The sequence below is a fragment of the Artibeus jamaicensis genome, unplaced genomic scaffold (assembly GCF_021234435.1).
Source record: "Artibeus jamaicensis isolate MK-2021 breed Jamaican fruit bat unplaced genomic scaffold, CSHL_Jam_final contig_3206, whole genome shotgun sequence".
Classification (NCBI taxonomy): Eukaryota; Metazoa; Chordata; class Mammalia; order Chiroptera; family Phyllostomidae; genus Artibeus; species Artibeus jamaicensis.
The window spans coordinates 2,557,415-2,579,520 of NW_026521757.1; the positions used below are offsets into that span (position 1 = coordinate 2,557,415).

General features: G+C 37.6%; 1 protein-coding gene and 1 non-coding gene across 2 annotated transcripts in view; one reads left to right on the forward strand and one right to left on the reverse strand.

Annotated features, from left to right (window-relative positions):
• Positions 1-1,404: 1,404 nt before the first annotated feature.
• The window catches only part of ARL6 (ADP ribosylation factor like GTPase 6), a 56,210-nt gene continuing 35,508 nt past the window's right edge, over positions 1,405-22,106 (forward strand). Inside the window, exons 1-6 of the mRNA XM_053663540.1 lie at positions 1,405-1,661; positions 3,038-3,095; positions 4,645-4,794; positions 14,392-14,453; positions 14,913-14,981; positions 20,233-20,327. Of these exons, the coding sequence (XP_053519515.1) occupies positions 3,078-3,095; positions 4,645-4,794; positions 14,392-14,453; positions 14,913-14,981; positions 20,233-20,327 (394 nt within the window). The 5' untranslated portion in view covers positions 1,405-1,661; positions 3,038-3,077. The remainder of the gene's footprint in view (positions 1,662-3,037; positions 3,096-4,644; positions 4,795-14,391; positions 14,454-14,912; positions 14,982-20,232; positions 20,328-22,106) is intronic.
• On the reverse strand, positions 18,232-18,342 carry LOC119039964 (U6 spliceosomal RNA). Its single transcript, XR_005080762.2, has one exon. It is a non-coding gene; the product is annotated as a U6 spliceosomal RNA (small nuclear RNA).

Genomic DNA, 22,106 nt, shown 5'->3' on the forward strand with positions numbered 1-22,106 from the left:
CATTGTCGTGTCCATGGGTTCAGCATGTATGTTCTTTAGCTACTCCCTTCACCTTCCTTCACCCAGTTCTCCTCCCCCTCTGACAGCTATCACTCTGTTCCAGGTCTCCATGCCTTTCTATTCTGTTCATCAGTTTATTTTGTTCATTAGATTCCACATATAAGTGAGAACATAAGGTATTTATCTGCCTCTGACTGGCTTATTTCAACTAGCTTAATAGCCTCCAGGTCCATCTATACTGTGACAAAAGGTAAGATTTCCTTTTTTTAAATTATTTTTTAGACTGCATTATGGTATTCCATTGTGTAAATGTACCACAGCTTTTTTGTCCACTCATCTATTGGTGGACCAAGATCTGCAAATAACCCATCATTACTTTTGTAAAACTCCTAGTCTCTTTTTTCACCCTCCATTTAATAGGCCAAATTAATTACTAGGCCAAAGAACAGGCAGGGTAGTAAACATACCACTATGTAATTGGAGAGGGGATAAATCCCATACACAAGGTAACAAGGAGGAGAAATGAAAACTCTGAAGAACACCTAACTCAGGAACACCATGCACTGGGGATTTGAGGTTGGCGGGTCTAGGAAGATTGAAAGGTTGACCAAAAAAAAAAAAAAAAAAAAAAAATCCCAGGTCTTTAAAACTATTGCATCTGTAGTCTCAACATTGGGAAGAGCAGTAACAAAAATGTGTAAAAACGTGTATGTCAAAATATTTCCAATTATAGGATCATGTGCTATTATAAATCCTACTTTCAAGAGACTATAAATTTCTTACTGACCACCTGCCCTGTTGACTCTGGGGACTGTAATCCCCTCACAGGAGATTATGCCTCGTGTAATCTCTGGAGATCACAGAGCTGGGACGCCAGGATACCGGCATACCCCGCATGCTTAATGCTTCATTTGCTTAACGCTTTTGAGTTGATTTCCTCTGTCCACCCACACTAACAGCTTTACTTCGCCGGTACTCTGGGGTCTGAGGCCTTGAGAGCCCAGAAAGAGGGTCGGTTCGGTGTGTCGGACAGCGAGGCTACTGCGGCACACATCTTGCCCCAGTGAGCACCATCGTGTCCTGCCGTCGTTGTCATCACGCCGCGCCCGTGCCAGGGAACAACCCAGAGATTCCTCCGTGCTCTGGTCACCACCCCCAGAGGCTGCCCTAGGGAGCCTCTAACCGAACCCGCTGGCGAAGTAAGGAGGGAAACGCCCTAAAACAGCGCGTTGGCCAAACGCTTCCCAGCAGTCCGTGCGCGCGCCTACAACTCCCATCATCCTCCTCTAGGACTGAACAATTTGTGGGAAGGCTGCAGTCCACCAAGCCACCGTGCCGCCCTCTTTCATACTCCTTCGTGTGACATTTTCGGGAGCTCTACAGTCCGGTAAGCAAAACGAATGCGGCTGACCCGCTCTGATCTCGGAGGAAGGGTGGCTTCCGGACCGGAAGTACCTTCGGTTGCCAAGGGAACGCCACACGCCCAGTCGCCGTCCCTTGGACGGATGCGTGGGTTGCGACTCGGGCTACCGTTCGCCCAACTAGTGGAGGCGGCGGCTTTGGTCAGGACCAGGTATCCTGAGAGACTGTAACGAGCGAGTGCGTGTCCATTCCTGCCCCTCATCAGCTCCGGGGCCCACAGAACTAACCTCAAAGACCAGGTAGTTCCCCACCTACAATTTTTGCAGCCCGCGGGGCCCCTCACCTTCCCCACGCCCCCGCTCCTGCCCCGGTCAGTTTTGGGGTAACTCTTTCCCATGTTTTTCATTATGTGTAATCAGTTTAATTTGTGACAGATAGAAAAGGAGATTTATGCAGTGACCGCTAGGGATCCCAGAAAACTCATTGAACTGGTTGGGCAAATCTTTGATTTTTAACACTACACAGTTTTGGCGTTGTTATTCGGTGCGTGAGAAGTGTAATTGAAATTTCATAATCAAAAACTGAAAGTTGAATAAAAATGTTTAATTGAGGTAGTTAGTGTACTATAATTCACTCTAGACACATTTTTACAGTTTACAGAGTACCACTCCTGGTATTTTCTTTCCCCGACCACTATCTCTGCAGCTTATCTTCCACGTTCTTAACTGTGGATAAAATCCTAATTCTTCAGGACTTTTCCGACAACAAGTAAACATTTACAAAGTAGTTTCTTGGATAACAGCTAAGAGAATTTGATTAACTAGTGTGCAGAGAGAGGAAAACAATAAGATGCAAAACTGGAAAGGTAGATTGGAGCCAAAATGTGAACCACCTTAAAAGTGTATGAAAGCTTGGAATTTTATTCTGAAAGCCATTAGTTCTTACTAGTGACTGTATATCAGAAACACTGTGTAGCTTTTTAAAATACAGATGCCCTGCTCCCTTCAGATATACTGATCCAGTAGTTAATTCCAGGGTTGAGAACGATGGCTGAGGGAGGAGGAAGCTGTAGAAAACTTGCATTGTATCTCCCGCTATGCACTTACGGCATGATAAAATAAATGTTGAGTGGCTTGGCATATCTTTTTTTCCTTCTTTCATGCAAGCAAAAGTAAATTTAGAGAAATGTATATTTATTAAGAAATAGAAGCATATGATAGTTGTCTATAAAGCAAGTTCAATAAATGTAACTACATCTCTTAGAACAACTGACTGTTCTTTTAAATTGAATGTCTCAAGCACTGGGTGTTTGATAATCCATGAAAAAGATGGAAAATCGCAACCCAAGTTTCTTTGAAAAATGAATATTCAATATCAAGCTTTTGACAATCGATGCTTTATAGTAAATGTCCTGAGGGGAATGAAGTGAGAAGTGGTCATGTTTTTATTAATCTATTAAAAATTGTATGGGAAATGGAAAATTATGTGTCTTTATATCAGTAAGTTTAGTACAATAAACAACAGTGAGTTATAGTAAATTTACTTTGAATTAAAATTGTCTCTGTGAATTATTTTATGTTATCAGAAGGCAAGCTTAAAGTAGATTCTAGAAATGCTCATCTTAAACTGAGATATAAAGGAATGAACTGAATGAAATTTAAATCTTCATCACAAGGAGAAAACTTGATTCAAGTTGGACAAATGGAGAACCTGACATGAACCCCATTCCTTGGGTAAGGCAACTGTGGCTCTGCGATAAGGCCCCGTGCTAAGATGGGTCACTTTTTTCCCCTGCACATGATTAGAATTCAGTTTTGAAACTTCTATCCATAATGATCTCCCAAGGGTCCTAAGCAAAGCTGATGATGCAGCCTCATTTCAAAAGCAGTTGTCTTCGAAGCCTTTTATCTTTTAAGTTGCTGCAGCCTCACATCCTTCAAAGTATAGCCTTGTCTGAGATTGTGTGAGATTAAAAAAATAGTGAAGGAGCTGTAAGATAACAGGCTTCTGGAACCTCAGATGGAGGTGAGAATAAATCAAATAAATGAGGTTAATATTTAGAGAACTTTGAAAATGACAGTCCAAAGAGTAATAGGAAATATTTAGGACATGAGTGTATTAGAACTACTGCAGTAGCAGTCCCTTCAGCAGTTGAGGGCTTTCTTCTCCCACCACATAATAATGTTTCGGTAAGTGATAGATCTAAAGGATACACCTTTGGGAAGTTTCATTTGGAAACCTGACGTCTAAATTTGACAGTACCTTAGAAGGTATATATAGGTTATCACATAATGAGCAATATGTCTTCAGCCATTTTATTTGACCTTAAAATACTTCTGTTTTGAATTTCTAATGAGGTTTTTTTATTTTTCAGTTTGCATTGGAAGAATTTTTTTTCCTAAAGAAAGAATGGATAAACAGATGACCAATTCACGTCATTTGAATTAAATAAATGAGTTAAATAAACTTTAACAATATTTAAGAAAACTAGATTAAAATCTAGGATCAGTATGTAGTTTCTTATTCTTTATGGGTATACTAATTAAAGTTCTTTTAAGATAATACTTAATAGGCTATTTCAGATGAATAACAGTTTTAACATTTTTATTTTGATAAAGTTGTTTATACATATGTATGTATATTACACATAAACTTCTTTCTAAATGAATTTGTAGTGACAACATAAACATGTGTAAGAACTAAGGGAAAATTAAGATAAATATATTAGAATTCTGTTTCTATTGATGCAGCCTATACTGGACATAAGCAAACAAAAACAGTGAGTTTAATATTTATTACTTCATATTCTTGCAAAATACAACAATATGGCTGGCTTCAGGAAAAGATTTAGCCTGTGGCTCAGATGGTGTAGCCAGAATCTCAGTTTTTCTGGTCTGTCTTCTACTTTCTCAGCTTCAGCCTTAGGCTCCACGTGAACCCCATTGCCAGTACATTGTTCCAGATTTCTAGAAAGGGCTGCAGATATTTTCATGTATCAAAAATGGTAGATACCACTTTTTCTTCCTAAATATTATAAAACTACAATGAGAAATGTACAGTTATTTCAAGGGCATTATTCTGTGTTGCCAGGGGTTATAAACTGCCAATCTGCATTTTAGCTAAGGCTCCTTTCTGGTAATCAGCTTATACTTTGTTTACTAAATGCAAAGGTACATTGACATGGTTTTCACATCGTTGTGTCTTTATATTATCATATATTATGCTCATATTTTCCAAACTTAAAGTGCCTGTGAGTAATGTACTTTTTTTTCTGACTTGCAGCTAGCTTGTAAATATTTGAATCATATTATGGGATTACTAGACAGACTTTCAGGGTTGCTTGGTCTGAAGAAGAAGGAGGTTCATGTTTTGTGCCTTGGGCTGGATAATAGTGGCAAAACAACAATCATTAACAAACTCAAACCTTCAAATGTAAGTATCTTTGTTAGATGCTCTATGTATTTTCTGCTAGAGAAAGTTCATATGCAAGTTTATTTTGTTGCTGTTATAACTACATGTTATGAAATCCTATTAACATTACTGTAGCTTAAAGTAATAAGTATCAGTCAGCCATAATTTGCAGTATATTTTATGCAGATATATAGGTAAGTCTTGATTATTTAAACTGGAATATTTCCCAAATGTCTTTTTTTCTCAAAAGATCTTTACAAATTTGCCAAGTTTACTTTCAGGTCATTTTGCCTTCTTTTGGCTCTCTCTTTACAAGAGGAACAAAACAAAAGGAAAGGTGAATCATTTTTATAGGTCCCATGAATAATCAGTTTCCCAAGACTGTGTTGAATCAGTAGTAGTAAGCAAGATGACCTTTAAGTCATTTAGTAATAAGTATGTAAGCATAATTTTTTAGTAAATGAAAAATACAATATATAAAGTTAGTGTATTCAACACACGACACACCAGTTAAAGCAAGGTTCGAGTACATATAAAGAAAACCCACATAACATTGGACTAAAAAAAAAAAAGAAACTTCGTATTCCCAGGCAGGTATAGTAGCTACATGGTCACAAGAGATTGAGTTATCTCCCAACTTTCTGCTTTGCTATTTTCAGTGCCTGAAAGATCTCCATGTGGTCACTTTGGTTAGCTGTCATATCTATATTCTAAGTCACAGGAGGATGAAAGAACAGGACAAAAGAATAGGCCTTCTTCCTAAACAAGCCTTCTCTGAAGAGCTTCCCAAGAAGCTCCAACTAATAACTCTTACTTATACCTCATTGGCTACCCCTATCTCTAAATAAGGTTGGGTCTTGGAAGCAGGGCACATTACTCCTTTCAAAAATAATAAGGGTCCTATGGTATGGAAGCAGGAGAAAATGAATATTGAGTAGGCAACATTCACAGTTGTAAATACATCTAGGTAAAAACCATTAATCAGTTCATGAAAAATGTTGAGTAAAAAGGCAATATGGACTGCACAGATAGGGCAGACAGGTACACACACTGACCAAATGAGTAGAGAGTGGGAAATGTTGCTCCTTAATATGGTGATTAGAGGTGGACTTCCGGGCCTCCAAACAGTGCTTCAGTTTGGGCAGAATGACTTCCTGCTCCATTTTGTTTTGCAACAGCTTCAGTTTTACTTCTATTTAGTTGGAAATTGCTTCTGAATTGAGAAAATGTCATTATTTCTTTTCTTCTACAGAGATGAGTTTGCCATTTAAAAACAACTAACTACTGGTATATTTTTAAGTGGGAATTAGTTTGAAGTAGCTGGGATAAGAAGCTGAAAATGGATTTGGGAGGTAATATAGGCGTTTTAAGAGGGCTCCCAGCTGAATTGGGAATCAGTTGATAACATACATGCTGAAGTCAGCCAGACGTCAAATAATGTCACCTTTATTGAAGAGGTTGATTTTGGAAGACAAAGTTTAGGTCCGGCCAGAGAACTTCCCAACACTCTCTTTAGTCGGAATGTCAAGATTTCCTCCTTGGAAAATCCAGCTCTTCTAGGTTTACTGCATAGCTAAGAACTGATGAGAACACATGCTTGCAATAAGTACATAGCTCTCAAATAAGAAAGAGTCAGACAGAACCAAGGAGGTTCAGTTCTATTGTACAAACTAAGCAGAGAAGTAATTTATTTCCCCCCATAGAAAGGAATAAATTGGGCAAGGAGATAGAGAGAAACTAGGACATCATTCTAATAGTGCTTTCTCTGTATGGAAACAGGGAAAAACAGATTCTTTTCCTTACTGGGGAAGAATGTGTGTGTGTGTCTCCTGACCTGGGTGATTACAAGAAATTTCTTTATTGGTCTGTAAGTCAAAGGTGCAGCATCCTATCTAATTGGATGGGGTCCAGAATTGAGTTTAGAGAACAATGGATATATGGTAAATAGGTAGAACCATACCCAACTGGCCTCAAAATCATTTTTTTAGTAAAAATAGTTACAAGTAAATACAAATGATTGAAACCAGAGCCACAGTTAATAGCTCTGTGGGGGGGACCAACTCCTCCCCATCCCCCATGCCTACTATATCAAATGGGAGAAATAACTTTCCAAGAACAAAATAGAAATTACAGTCTCATCCTCTATCATCCCCAACAGTGTAGTGATTTCTGTCCCAACACATATTACTGTAAGAATCATCTTTGATATGTATGGGAATAGCTTTCTCTGTAAACAGTGTTTGGTACTTTGAAAACACTTGCTCATTTTTAACTTAGTTATGAATTTTCTTTTGTAATTTCTTCTGTCATTTCTAGAGCTTTGGGACAAAAGAGGAAAGAAGTAGCATGTGTTCAGTTTGTCATCTTGAAAGATTCTGATATTCCCGTTTCAGTCTGGTCTTGCAGAAGAACTATTGACACTGCCTCGTACACCAGTTTAGGTGGAGCCCTCAGGAAAATCTGGGTGCACAACGAATAACTAAGGCTTTTTAATTGCTTCTATTGCTTTACGATATCTTTGTCTTTCTGTTGTCTCTGGTGAATTAGAGAACTAGCAACTGCCCTTCTCCGCACAGCAGTTGGCCTCTAGTCCTGAGAGCTGACTAAGTTGCTTTGCTTTAAAAAAAAAAAAAAACCTTGGTGACAATAGCCAAGAGGCCACTTGAAATGGACTTCTTAAAGACCTCAAAACCTCTGTCACAAAGGTATAGATAAAAACAATTGCTTCCTCCCTACCTTTGAACCAAAGAAGAGCCTCTTGTGAGTTTAGTATTAGAAATATTATTTTTTAAATTTCTTAATTGTTTATTTACCAAGAGAAACTTTTCCTTAGCTCAAATATTCATGTTTCACACATAGTTCAGGAACACAGGTCAGTGACAGCCTTCTACAGAATTCACCCCAGAGAAATTCTTTACATTCCAGGATCACTTTGTACTCTGAAAGATACCAGGCTTCCTCATCTCGAAATCTTTCCTGGAATCATAATTTCTGCAGAAACCTGCATATGCCTTCTTTCTTTTTTCAGCCACACCAAAGTTATAGGAAGCTGCAGCCCCCAGGGATACAAGGATGGCTCCCACCAGATGAAATCCCAGACACTTGGCCAGAAGGCCACTCGTGTGAGGCTTTGTCAAAGCACTGGAAGACATGGTCGTTGTATTCTCCTCAACACCAGTGTCCTTCCAGGTGGAGAAATGGACCTAGAAACTTTATTTTTAATAAATTAACTGAACTGTAGAAATCTACAATGCTATATCAGAAATGCTCTTAAAAATTTGCAAATTTCATTTTATAGTAAAGTAGTCCCTTATAATTTTTAAGGATAAAATCAGTTTCTAGATAACTAAATACTTCCTGGACCCACACTGGTTTTTACTATTAAGCTGTCCTAATGTTTATTTATTGTTTATAAATTGAGGTTGCTGATGTTTTCTAAACTGACGAATAGGGAGAGAAGGGGCACGTTTTAACCTGATCACGCTTCTCAAGAATCTGGTGTCAGCTTTTTCTTAGAGATGCACTCCATAAACACCTTTCTACTAAAATTCTCATTTTTTTCTCTCATTTCTCAACATAAATGCTATCATACAGTTTTATATTCTTAGCATTTAAAGTAATCTGAAATTATCTTGCATATTCAGTTGATAACTTGGTTTTTTGTTGTTGTTGTTTTTTAAATATATTCTATTAATTATGCAATGACAGTTGTCTGTTTCCCTCCTTCATTTCCCTCCACCCTGCACACCCCTCCCCCACCATTCCCCCCCTTTAGTTCATGACCACGTGTCTCAAGTTCTTTAGATTCTATATTTCCCCTACTATTCTTGCCCTCCCCCCCTATCTATTTTCTCCCCACCATCTATGCTACTTATTCTCTGCACCTTCTCCCCCCTTCTGCTCCTCACACTCCCCTGTTGCTAACCCTCCATGTGATCTCCATTTCTATGTTTCCACTCCTGATCTAGCTGTCCTCTTAGTTTGCTTTTGTTTTAGGTGTGGTTGTTAATAACTGAGTTTGCTGTCCTTTCACTGTTCATGTTTTTTATCTTCTCTTTCTTAGGTAAGTCCCTTTAACATTTCGTATAATAAGGGCTTGGTGATGATGAAGTCCTTGAACTTGATCTTATCTGAGAAGCACTTTATCTGCCCTTCCATTCTAATGAAAGCTTTGCTGGATAGATCAATCTTGGATGTAGGTCTTTGGATTTCATGACTTGGAATACCTCGTTTCAGCCCCTTCTTGCCTGTAAGGTCTCTTTTGAGAAATCCGCTGACAGTCTGATGGGAAGTCCTTTGTAGGTGACTTGGATGGGAGATAACTTGTGTATTAAATTTTCCTTCATAAATTTAAATTTAAATTTTATAAGATCATGGATCTTATATTGGTCAAAACTGAATCCCAAATACGTACAATATTGCTTGGTACTTAAAATATATTTTTGGACAAATGGACTGATGGCTGATTTTTTTTTGTTGTTTTTATTTTTGGGTAGGCACCAGACACATCATTTTTACTAAGACTTAATGAAGCTAACCAAATAGGGTCTCTCTCAGAAATCTCCTTTTCTTGATGTTGGTCTATCCCTGGGCTGTCTTAGCCCTAAGTGGTCTATCCCACTTAGGCAATAATAATTCCTATACTCTTTGTTTACTTTGCATCATCCCCTTTCCAGTTTAGAGAATGACCAAAATGCATTTCTTCTGGATAAAGCAGAGGGAGAGTAATGTTGGAGACTATTTTTTGAAATTCTTTAGAGGAGAATGAATCCCAATTGAATGTGGAAACACCAGCTGACTTATCTTGTTCTGTTCTGCTTCATTTGTGGAGTCTCTTCTTTCTAATTGTCTTCCATTCGAACTTGAGAAGTAAGAAGGGAAAAAAGGAAGTTGAATAATTTTATCCCTATTAGGTAAAACAGCAAATTAAAAGGAGCTTCTCTGGAAACAAGAGTTTGTGAAAAAGCTAAACAATTTAGGAAAGGCTGTATGAACGTTTTACGATCCTGTGAAAACAAGGCTGCTATTTTCAGAGATTTCTTAAATCTTTAACTTCCTTACTTTTTTACTATTGGTATGTTTTTCCTAATAAAAGGTGATGGTTTATTTTATCACAAGATTGGCACATGAAGAACTTTAAAGTCAAAGCAGTAGGGTATTTTAGAAATTAGGAGACTCTTTATTTCAGAGTTTCTGGTGCAGTGAAGGAGCCCTAAGCTATACAGCAGGAATCTAGGTAGCAGGAAATAAACTCTAACATCAACAAAAAGAAAGCTATTTTTGGAAGAATACTGGGCACTTGAAAGATGGAAGAAAAAGCTGAATAAACAAACTTCTGAAAGACAAAACCAAGGCAGCTCTGAGCATGCTTTTTCACTAGCATGTTAACATTCAAGTGTCCAAGCTCCAGTGACTTTTCAGCTTCTGTCTTTCCATTTTAATTTTAAATTTCCAGGAATAGACTAGCAAAGTGCACATAATGATGTGAGGCAGCAACTTGCCCTCCGTCTCTCCTGTTTTCACATAAAAACAACAAGATGAACTGAAGGGGGATTTTCAAAATTGTACTTGTGGGAGTATGGAGAAAATTGTGGACAAGAATAACATCAGTGACAGTAGTTATAATAGCAAACATTCATTGAGTATTTACTATGGGCCAGACACTGTGTTGAGTATTTTGCATCCATTAGCTCATTTAATTTTCATATAGCTTTATGAGTTAAGGATCATAGTATGTTTTAAATTAGAGAAAACTAGGGCTTAGAGAAATTAAGTAACTTCTTTAAGGTAGCATATTAGAAATTAGAAAGCTGTTGTAATTCAAAGCAAGAAATGATAAGGCCTGACATGTTAGTAAGAGGGAACCAGTAAAGCTCAGAGAAAGGTTATACAGAGAATATAAAATAGAAAGGAGTCAAGAGTAACTCCTGGGCATCTTGATCAGGATGTGGATGAGTCTTATTCAAAAGTAGAAACAGTTTTGATGGTGGAACTGTAGGGAGACACCTTGTTAACTCATCGGTGTAAGGCATATTACTGGCCTGTGGGACTTGTCAGCAAGTCTCTTGCTGTACTCTTACCCCCTTGCCGTTTCTTCACGAAGAATTCCCCACTGTGGCCTTTGAGGCCCTTCCTCCCTTACTTCATTGCATACAGCTCTATCCATCAGGCAATACACTTGGGACATGCAGGCCGCCTTCTTTTCCCAAGAGGTAAGTTTCTTCCTGTCTTAGGGTTGTTGCACTGGGATGTCCTTTGCCAAGATCTTGTCATAGCTTTTCCTCTTCATATTTACTCCTTGGTCAGATGTCACCTCTTCAGAGAAGCTTTTCGGAGAAGTACCTGAGCACCCTTTTTCCATACCTCATAACAACCCCCTGACCCATTATCTTGCAACCTCCAGTTACCTTTTGTTACACTTATCACTGCCCAAAAGTGTGTTTTTGTTTATAACTTAGTAGTTCTTTATTGCTGTTTATCTCCTCTAGATTATAAACTCCATGGGACAGGGCCTGGGTAGATTCACCATGCCAGCAAGAGGACAGTGCCCATAGCACATATGAGCTTGGTAAATATGTGTTGAAAGATTAGAAAGTCCTACATGTGAATTCAGAGTGACTTATAAAACCACTTTAAGTCCATGTTAACTTGCAGCAAGCCACACAAAATGTGAATTAATACGCGTTATACAAATTCATAATTAGTAAACCTTAAACTTCTATAAATTTACCCCTGTAAAAATTATTATTTTGTCTAATCCTACTATCTCCTTAGTAACAGATTTTAGACTTGGAAAATCAGGATGCTTTTTTTAAGCTCAGGAAAAATGTCATCTTTGATCATAACAGTTTTTTTCTTTTAAATTATATTTCACTGATTTTGCTGTTACAGTTGTCTGATTTTTCTCTCTGTATACCCTCATCTAGGATCCCCCGCTCCCTCAAGCAGTCCCCACCCCTTTGTTCAGGTCCATGGGTCATGCGTGTAATTTCTTGGCTACTCCATTCCCTGAACTGTACTTTACCATCCCCATGGCTATTCTGTAACTACCTATTTGTACTTCTTACTCCCCTCATCTCTTCATCCATTCCCCCCACCCCCTTTTCATCTGGAAACTATCAAAACACTCTCCATATCCATGATTCTCTCTCTGTCCTTCTTGTTTGCTTAGTTTGTTTTTTAGATTCATTTGTTGATAAGTACATGTTTATTGCCATTTTATTGTTCACAGTTTTAATCTTCTTTTTCTTAAATAAGTTCCTTTAACATTTCATATAATAATAGTTAGGTGATGATGAACTTCTTTAGTTAATCTTGTCTGGGAACCTCTTTATCTGCTCTTTGACTCTAAATGACAAGTTGGCTGGGTAGAGCAGTCTTGGCTAATGGTCCCCACTTTTCATGACTTTGAATATTTCTTGTCAGTTCCTTCTAGCCTGAAAGTTTCTTTTGAGAAATCAGCAGTCTTATGGGAACTCCCTTGTAGGTAACTAACTTCTTTTCTCTTGCTGCTTTTAAAATTCTCTTTATCTTTAACCTTTGGCATTTTCACTGTGATGTGTCTTGAAGTGGGCCTCTTTGGGTCCATCTTGTTTGGGAGTCTCTGAGCTTCCTGCACTTGCATGCCTATCAGATTAGGGATGCTTTCTTTCATTGTTTTGTTAAACAAATGTGCAATTTCTTGCTCTTTCTATTCTTCTGGCACTCTCATGATGTGAATGTTGGAATGCTTGAAGTTGTCCTGAAGGCTCCTTACACTATCTTTTTTTTTTTTAATTTCTTTTTCTTCTTGTTGTTCTGATTGGTTGTTTTTTTGTTTCCTGATGTTCTGTGTCATTGGTTTGAATCTTAGTTTCATCCACCCTACTGCTGATTCTCTGTAAATTGTTCTTTATTTCAATTAGTAAATTCTTCATTTCCGCTTGGATCTGTTTTATGCTATTGAGGTACTCACTAAGGTCCTTCAGCATCCTTATAACCAATGTTTTTAATTGTGCATCTGATAAATTGCTCATCTCCATTTTGTTTAGGCTTTTTTCTGGAGATTTGATCTGTTCTTTCATTTGAACCATGTTTCTTTGTCTCCTCAATTTGGCAGCCTCCCTGTGTTTATTTCTATGTACTAAATAGAGCTGCTGTGATTCCATGTCCTGGTAGTGTGGCATATTTTAGTAGGTGTCCTGTAGGGTACAGTGGCACAGACTCCCCTATCACCGAAGCTGGTTACTCAAGGTGCACCTTTCATGTGAGCTGAGTATACCCTTCTCTTGTAGTTGAGTCTTGATTGCTGGGGAGGTCAATGGGAGGGATTTACCCCAGCCAGTCAGCTGCAAGAACTGGTTGTGACCACTGACTATCAGCCTCCACCCTCCATGGAGGATCAGTTGTGCTGGGGCAGGGTGGTGGTGCTCCATCGTGGTCTTTAGCTATCCACTGGGTACACAGGCTCTGGGCTTTCCTGGGGGGTGCAGGCCAAGGTCAGCCCCTACCTGTGTTCCACCCAGGACACCCAGCATGAGCTACAGATCACTCTTAAGATGGCCGCTACTTGTGCTGGGCTTGCAAGTCCCAGGTGAAGCCGTACTGTGATCCAAACCTGGCTGCTGCTAGTGCTGGGCCTGGGGCCACTTAGCTAGAAGTACTGGTGCTAGGGCCTCACTGAGGTTGATTGTGCTTATTTGAGAGAATTTAGGAAGATATGAAACTTGAACCAAGACCAGTCATTCATATGGAAAAGTCATTATTAGTAGCTTGGGTGGACCGTAAGTTGAGTGGGGCGGAGCTTCAGTGATTCCCAAGGGTAAAGCAGACTGTGTGAGCCTGGTTGATGGCATCTCAGCTGTGGCTCCCTTCTGCCTGCTCTGTGGCTCTGTGGCTGTGTGGCTGTGTGTGTAGAGGTCTCAGAAAAGGAAAAATGGGGGGGAGGCTGGGATGGGAGAAATAGACAAAAAAACTGTACTCGAAAAATAACTAAATAAAATTAATTAAAAAATAAATAAATAAAAATTTTTTTTTAAAAAAAAGAAAAGGAAAAATGGCTTCTGCTGGCCTTTCTGTCTGGGTGACACTATCACTCAGTCTTGCCCTGATATCAAACACTTCAGTTCCTCCCCACATGCCACTAGTGCCTTGCAAGCTACTAACCCAGTGCTGGAGCTCAGAGGGAGTGAGTCTGTGTGTGAGCCTTTTAAGAGGCACTGCTTGTGACTCTAGTAGTTCCTTTCACCCACTCAAACCCTACTGGTTTTTAAGCCACAAGTTATGGGGGCTTATCTTCCTGACACTGGAATCTTGGGCTGGGGGGCCTGGTGTGGGGCTGGGATATCCCGAGATTATCCCCCCTGAATGTTTATCCACCACACATGGGTGTGGGACCAGCCCATTCTGCATCTCCACATCTCCTGCCAGTCTGGATGGATATGGTTTATTTACTTCATGATTGTCAGAGTTCCATTCAACTCAGTTTCTGACAGTTTTGAGTGATGGTTGTTCTTTAGTTTAGTTGTAATTTTGATGTGGTTGTGTGAGGAGGGGACCCATCAAGATAGAACCTCCACTTCTGTCTTGACCAGAAGTCTGATAATTACTAATTTTTAAGTTTTATCTTTTCTCTTAAAGGCTCAATCTCAAGATATAGTTCCAACAATAGGATTCAGCATAGAGAAATTCAAATCATCCAGGTAATTTTCACCTCATTATACTTGTGACTAAGAAGTTGCGGGTAAAACATGATTATATTAGATCTAGTCATTCCTCCTACTGTAAGAAAAAATAATCTTTTTGTTTTTTCAGACATATACCTAAGAACCTGGAGGTTCTTAGGTATTAAAATATTTGTACCACTACCTCTGGATTATTTTTCAGAATTTAGAATTTAGACTTTAGACAAATGCTGATAATCTCACTAACAAAGAACATCTTTTGGGTTTTTTTTTTAATATTATTCACTACAAAATCTTACTTCTATTCAATACATTTATTTTATGGCATTTGTACTTGAAAAGTGGCCTGAGTTGAATATTGTATATTCAAGAGTGGTGTTCTTGATTGAAAACAATTTAAAAGTTTAAGTGAAAGTTATACTTCAAAGTTCATAGCTTATAATATAGTCATGAGTCTTTTTGTGTTTTTTTTTCTAGTTTGTCTTTTACAGTGTTTGACATGTCAGGTCAAGGAAGATATAGAAATCTCTGGGAACACTACTATAAGTAAGTATGTTTGTGAATGTTGGTTAACTAGATGGGTATATCGTAATACAAATAATGATTGGAAATCCAAGTGATCACATGGGCTAGGTCGCAGTGTTTATTTTTCATATAATTTAAACACATGCCCTAATTTTTTAAAAAAGTATCATCATACTTCACATTACTTCTCATATGCATGAAGTCTTTCATAACCTTGAACCTCTGCATATTCTGTTCTCTCCTTTTTTAACACCCTGTTCTACCCTAATTCTTTGGTGCTGCTTGGGTTCATATATCATTCTTTAAAGACTAGCACTAAAGTCCCTCCCTCTGTGAAAGCTCACTGTTCACCCAGTTACCCTGTCCCAGTGTTCACGCAGTACTTTCACGTCTCCAGTCACACTCACTGTATCCTAAAGTCATGTGCTGTAGCTGCCTTCCTAGTGAGGTTGTGAACTCCTCCCCAAGAGCAGGGATTATTTTTCATTCAGATGATTTCTTCAAGGACAACTATGATGATGAGCATATAGGTCAGTAAATATTTATTGAGTAAATTTAGTTAAAATAACCGTACTCTATAACAGTTGATCCATCCATTTGTTCTATAAGCAATTCTAAGGGTATTTTTTAGCCTAGGTGAGTCAAGCACTCACTAATCACATTAAATTAACAGCTGTCAAGTTACTAGGATCCAGATGTGTTATACCCTCTCTAGGTTTGCATTAGGTGTTAAAATGAATTAATTAACTTCTAATATAGCTAGGATATTTCTTCATTTAAAAGCAGTGTAACTCACTTTTAGAATCTGAAACTTACAAACAATGTACCTTGACTAAATGCCCCTTTGTCCTTAACTCTAGCAGTAAAATGGTGTGTGATTACTGCCAGATCACATTGTGATTTTGGGTAATCTTTTCCTGCTAATAAACTTTTGAGAACAGTGTGTTTCTCAGATAGGAACCAAGAAAATTTGTTTCAGATATTCTTTTCAATGCGTATGTTAATAAATTGAAGACCTATTTAAGTTGTATATTGATCCAGAGGACCTCTGAGGTAGAGAGAAAAGAGTGCTTCAGATTTGAGGGTCAGTTTGGAAAAGGAAAAGTGGCATGTTGTGATATTGTGCATTAAATTTCCTGGAGAAATATGAGCTGCTTTTTTATCCTTTTATTTAGAAAAACTGGAGCTTTCAGTGTAAGATTTTTAAAATTTCTTCCCCAGTTAGGTGGTAAAAAGTCTTTTTACAAAAATTGTATTTACTTTACCTACTTTTTAAAAAATAACCCTTTTTATTTTATTTATTTATTTTTATTTTTATTTTTTTAATTGATTATGCCATTACAGTTGTCCCAGTTCCCCCCCTTCATTCCCCTCCACCCGGCACACAGCCTCCCACCCACATTCTCCCACTTTAGTTCATGTCCATGTGTCACAAGTTCTTTAGCTTGTACATTTCCCATACTATTCTTGCCTCCCCCTGTCTATTTTCTACCTACCATCTATGCTACTTATTCTCTGTACTTTCTCCCCTTTTCTCCTCCTCCCACTCCCCTGTTGCTAACCCTCCATGTGAGCTCCATTTCTATGGATCCACTCCTGATCTAATTGTCCTCTTAGACTGCTTTTATTTTAGGTGTGGCTCTTAATAACTGTGAGTTTGCTGTCCTTTCACTGTTCATCTTTTTTATCTTCTTTTTCTTAGATAAGTCCCTTTAACATTTCATATAATAAGGGCTTGGTGATGATGAACTCCTTGAACTTGACCTTATCTGAGAAACACTTTATCTGCCCTTCCATTCTAAATGAAAGCTTTGCTGGATAGAGCAATCTTGGATGTAGTTCCTTATCTTTCATGACTTGGAATACTTCTTTCCAGCCCCTTCTTGCCTGTAAGGTCTCTTTTGAGAAATCAGCTGACAGTCCGATGGGAACTCCTTTGTAGGTGACTGTCTCCTTATATCTTACTGCTTCTAGACTTCTCTCCTTCATTTTAATCTTGGGTAATATAATTATGATGTGCCTTGGTGTGTTCCTCCTTGGGTGCACCTTCTTTGGGACTCTCTGAGCTTCCTGGATTTCCTGGAAGTCTATTTCCTTTGCCAGATTGGGGAAGTTCTCCTTTATTATTTGTTCAAATAAGTTTTCCACTTGTGGCTGTTCCTCTTCCCCCTCTGGTACCCCTATAATTCGGATGTTGAAACATTTAAAGATGTCCTGGAGGTTCCTAAGCCTCTCCTCATTTTTTCGAATTCTTGTTTCTTCATTCTTTTCTATTTGGTTGTTTCTTTCTTCCTTCTGGTCCACTCCATTGATTTGAGTCCCAGTTTTCTTTCTATCACTATTGGTTCCTTGTGCATTTTGCTTCATTTCACTTAGTGTAGCCTTCATTTTTTCATCTAATTTGAGACCAAAATCAACCAGTTCTGTGAACATCCTGATCACCAGTGTTTTGAACTGTGCATCTAATAAGTTGGCTATCTCTTGGTTGCTTAAAAGTATTGGCTCTGGGGCTTTGATCTGTTCTTCAGTTGGAGCCATAATTTTTTGGTCTGGTCACACATGTTATATATGAGGGGCAGAGCCTTAGGTGTCCACCAGGGCGGGGCAACCCAGCTGGGTTGTGATGCTGTTTCTGGGGACAGGGTCAGAGAGGGAATAATGGCACTTGCTCCACTCGTATTTCAGTCCCTTCCGCTGCTTCCCACAAGCAAATTGGGCCCTTCTAGTGCTGGATCCCAGGTCAGTGGACTTGTGTACATTCTAGGACCCTGTGGGTCTCTCCAACAAACTCTCCTGTGAGGCTGGGAGTCTCTCCTGGCACCTCAGCCCCCACAAGTGTTTTCAGTCGGTGCTTTTAGGCTTTATTTCCCATCACTGGGGCCCTGGGTTGCGCAGTCTGTCTCACTGCCTGTTTTTCCCTGGTTTATCTGGGTGCAAATGTGTGACCATGGTCAGCCAGCAGCCTTGCGTACCTCACTGGGTTTGCTGATTTCCTCCCCACACCCAGAGTCTGCTAGTCCCACGCCACCTGTGTGCCCAGGTCTGCCAGCCACTGCCTTTTCCTGCCAGGACCCCTCTCCACCAGCCGCTGACTCCTCGCCTCTTACTGGTCTGGATGAATGGTTGTCAGACTTTCGTACAGTTCAATTTTCTGTGTGTTCTGGTTGTGTTTTTATTTCTAAATCTTTGTTGTCCTTAATTTTGGTTGTGCAGGAAACACAGTGTTCCCACCTACACCTCCATCTTGGTCAGAAGTCCAACACTTTTCTTTTTAAATATGGCCCACTTCATGAATTTGTGTGTCATCTATCCATGCATAGGGGCCATGCTAATCTTCTCTGTATTGTTCCAGTTTTAGTATATGTGCTGCCAGAGTGTGCACTAAAACTTAGTTTAATTATTTTACAGAAAGCAAAAGTACATAGAAAATAGTACTTTAAAACATGCAAGTTTTTTTTCTGATTTTAACTTCCCTTCAAAATTTTTTTGGAAGAAGCTGCTGAATTCAGGAATATTATAGATAAATTGTAGGTTAAATGGTAAGATGGTTACCATTGAGGCTACAGTAATAGTAAATTTATTTTTATGTATCTCTATGCTTTTCTGATTATTATTAAGTGCATTTTAATGCATTAGGCTGAAAGATTAAAAAGATCGTGTTTTGGAATATGTAATGTACTTTCTATATAACTGAGAAAGGAACCTTCTAAATCATATACCATATATAGTTTTTTATTCTGCTTTTTCAGTTAATATTCGATGATGCAGGTGAATCAGGAAAAACATACAAAGACTATAACTCTAATGTCTGCCTAACATTTTTCATATGCCTATGCCAAAATTTGCCATGTCATTTCTCTATTTGTATATGACGGCTACTTTTGGTTTTTGAAGATTATAAGCAGTTCTTCAGTTACCATCTGGCTGCATAAATCTTTGTCACTGTTTATGTGATTGAACATTTTTAAAGCTTTGGTTGGATGTTTCCAGTGGGACCAGTTTCTGTATCCATTGGTAGTGTGTGACTCTGCTAATCTGCATTTACATTTTTAAGTGATACAAGACAGCGGTACTAAAAAGTTGTTTTATTTTTATAGTTATGTGATTATTAATGACATTGAACTTTAAAATCTTAATTCATGACTGGAATAAGTGATTCACAAAAAAAGTGTAAATGTCCAATGAATACATGAAAAGATATTGAACTTCACTAGCATTTAATAAAATATAGGTCAAATAATATAACTGTTACAATGACAAAGATCGAAAAAATTATAGGAGCCATAACACAGGTGGATAGGAAAAATGCAGATAGTGATATAAATGCATACAGCATTTCTGGAAGACAATCTATCATTGTTTATCTAAAACTTTAAATTTTATATATATTCCTAGAAATTTTATTCCTAAGAATGGATCTTTAAAGTTTCAAGAAATTTTAAAAATGTATTTAGGAGGTTTCCAATAATAATGAAAATTGGAAATAATCTACAATAAGTCCAACAGTAGAAGTTCGACACAATGTCTGATGACACATTCATGCAGTGAAATACTTTATAACTATTAGAAGAAAGGGCGCAGAGGGAATCAGTGATTTCTGAAGCACCACTGTGGTCGGTAAGTGAATCCTTAAACTAGTTCATTGGCTGGGTATCAGCTGAAAAAAAATAAAATGGACTAAAATAAAAACTATTTGTAAATATTGTGTCAGGGGACCTATTTCAAATATATTAACATATACTTATATGTCTTACATATTAATATAAAATATATGTCTCACTATCGTTATGGTAAAAATTATTTGAGAGACACTAAAAGTAGTTCAAACTGTACTGCAGAAAAGATCAGTGAAATGTACGTACATGTCAGAAAAGCAGTGTGTACAACAGCAGGATTCCATTTCTATAGCTATAGATAATCATACATGATTATGCATGTCAACATTGATTTACCCAAAAAATAATGATTATCATGTCTGTTATAGGGTTGTGGTGTTACTTGTAATTTTTTTAAATTATGAAATAACTTTTAAATCATTAAATATACTGTATTATCACTGAAGTGAAATGAAATTATTTTATATGAAATATCAGTAATGGTTAATATTGTAATCACTCATATGAACTAATAAGAAACAGCACCAAAGCCTATAATGATAAATGGACATAGGATGTGGAGAGATAATGCACCAGTTAGGGCATGCAAACAGATAGTAAACATGGGAAGATGTGTGAGTTTATTTTTAATTTTTGTCATTCTTTATATTATACAGAGATGGACAAGCCATTATTTTTGTCATTGATAGTAGTGATAGATTAAGAATGGTTGTGGCCAAAGAAGAACTTGATACTCTTCTGAACCATCCAGGTATGTTTGTATGCCCATCAGTCTGTGATCAGCCTTTGGGGTCTGTTCATATGGTATGTTTTGTTCTTTGATGTTGGCAAAAAGTAGGGCTCGCACTATACAATCATCTCTTATTTAAAATTTTAAACCATTATGCATAACTCAGAACATTTTTACCTATAACACCATACTTTTTTTTTAATTGCAAAGCTTTTTGCAGTATTCTTCAGGTCTGTGATGTTTATTTCCCCCCAAATAAAAATTCCACTTTTTTCTGGTTATATAAATAACATATGTCAATAGTAAAACATGCAGATAGAAATAAAAATGAGGAAGAAAGTGAAAATCTGTATACTTTGACACTTGTTAAAATGATTTTGGTTACTATCTTCATGTGTTTATTGTATATGTATGTGTAATCACAGCATTTCTTACATATTTATTGTTGGAACACTCTTAAAATTTTTTCAAGATGCCAGTATTAGCAAGTTGGTGTTTTTTTTCATACTTTTATCTATGCCTTAGTCATATCTACATCTGCTCTCAATATTATACACACACATAGGCACCAAAGGTATGTACAAGGTGAGACAAAGCAGATTTACAGTTGCGAGTATGCAAAACACAGATTTTATTCTTATATTATTTATCAATCATTTTCCATATGAACAACTGTAAACCTACTTTCCGCCCCTCCTCTATAGGGTGTGGGGCTTTGAGTACCGCTACTCCTGCATCATTCTATTCTCAAATAACACTATGTGATGGAAATTCTTTTAAGCCAGATTGCATATCTTTTATTTACCTGTTGATGGATAGTCTTTTTTAATTCCACACAGCAGTGTTCCAGAATATATTGTGGAATTCTGCACTTCTGCCTTTTCTCATGCCTGAAAAAAGATTTTAAGTGGTCTTTGTGCTCAAACTTTTAAAATAGCATGGTGGTTTAAAAGAAGATGGATTTGTTTAGAAATAAAACAGGAGTAGTATGGGGCTTTCTAACAATTCTTGCAGTTTAACCACAATATCTTTAGTATTTTTATCTGACAACCTCAAGTGCATTCAAATGTTTTGGGGGAATAATTATCCAGCCTTATTTTTATCTGTATTGAGATAAAAAATGCATTTTTTATTATGTATTCCCTTTGATTTAATCTTTCCACTCTCCTCAAAAACTACTATGTTTGACAATAAAATAAAATCATTCCTACAAAATTTGCTTCAAACATAATGGGATGCTTGATTTTTTCCAGGGAAGTTTTGTCCATGTGTCTTTATGTACTATTGCATAGCCGAAGTGTATATGAAATTTCTTTTTTAAATTGAAGTGTAAGTTGTACACAGTGAAATGCTCAGACTTAAGCTGTACTTCAGTAATTTTGACAAACACATGCACATGTAACTATACTCCCTATCAAGAAACTGAACACTCCATTATCCCAGAAAATTCTCTTAAGGCCCTTTTCAATCAAAACCCCACACCTGGTACCAAAGAAACTACTAATCGGATTTTTTATTATCAGATTATTTTTGCTTATTCTATAATTACATATGAATGGAGGGAGAAGTACATACATTCTTGTGCATAGGATTTTTTCATTCAGTGTAGTGTTTTTGATAGTCACTCATGATTTACGTATCATTTGTTCACTCCTTTTTATTGCTTTGTAATATATGAATATACCTCAGTTTATTTTGTCTCCTATTTATTGACATCTAGGCTGTTTGTAATTTAGGGCTATTATGCACAAACCTGCTTTGAAAATTTTTGTAAAAGGCTTTTTGTAGAGATATGTTTTC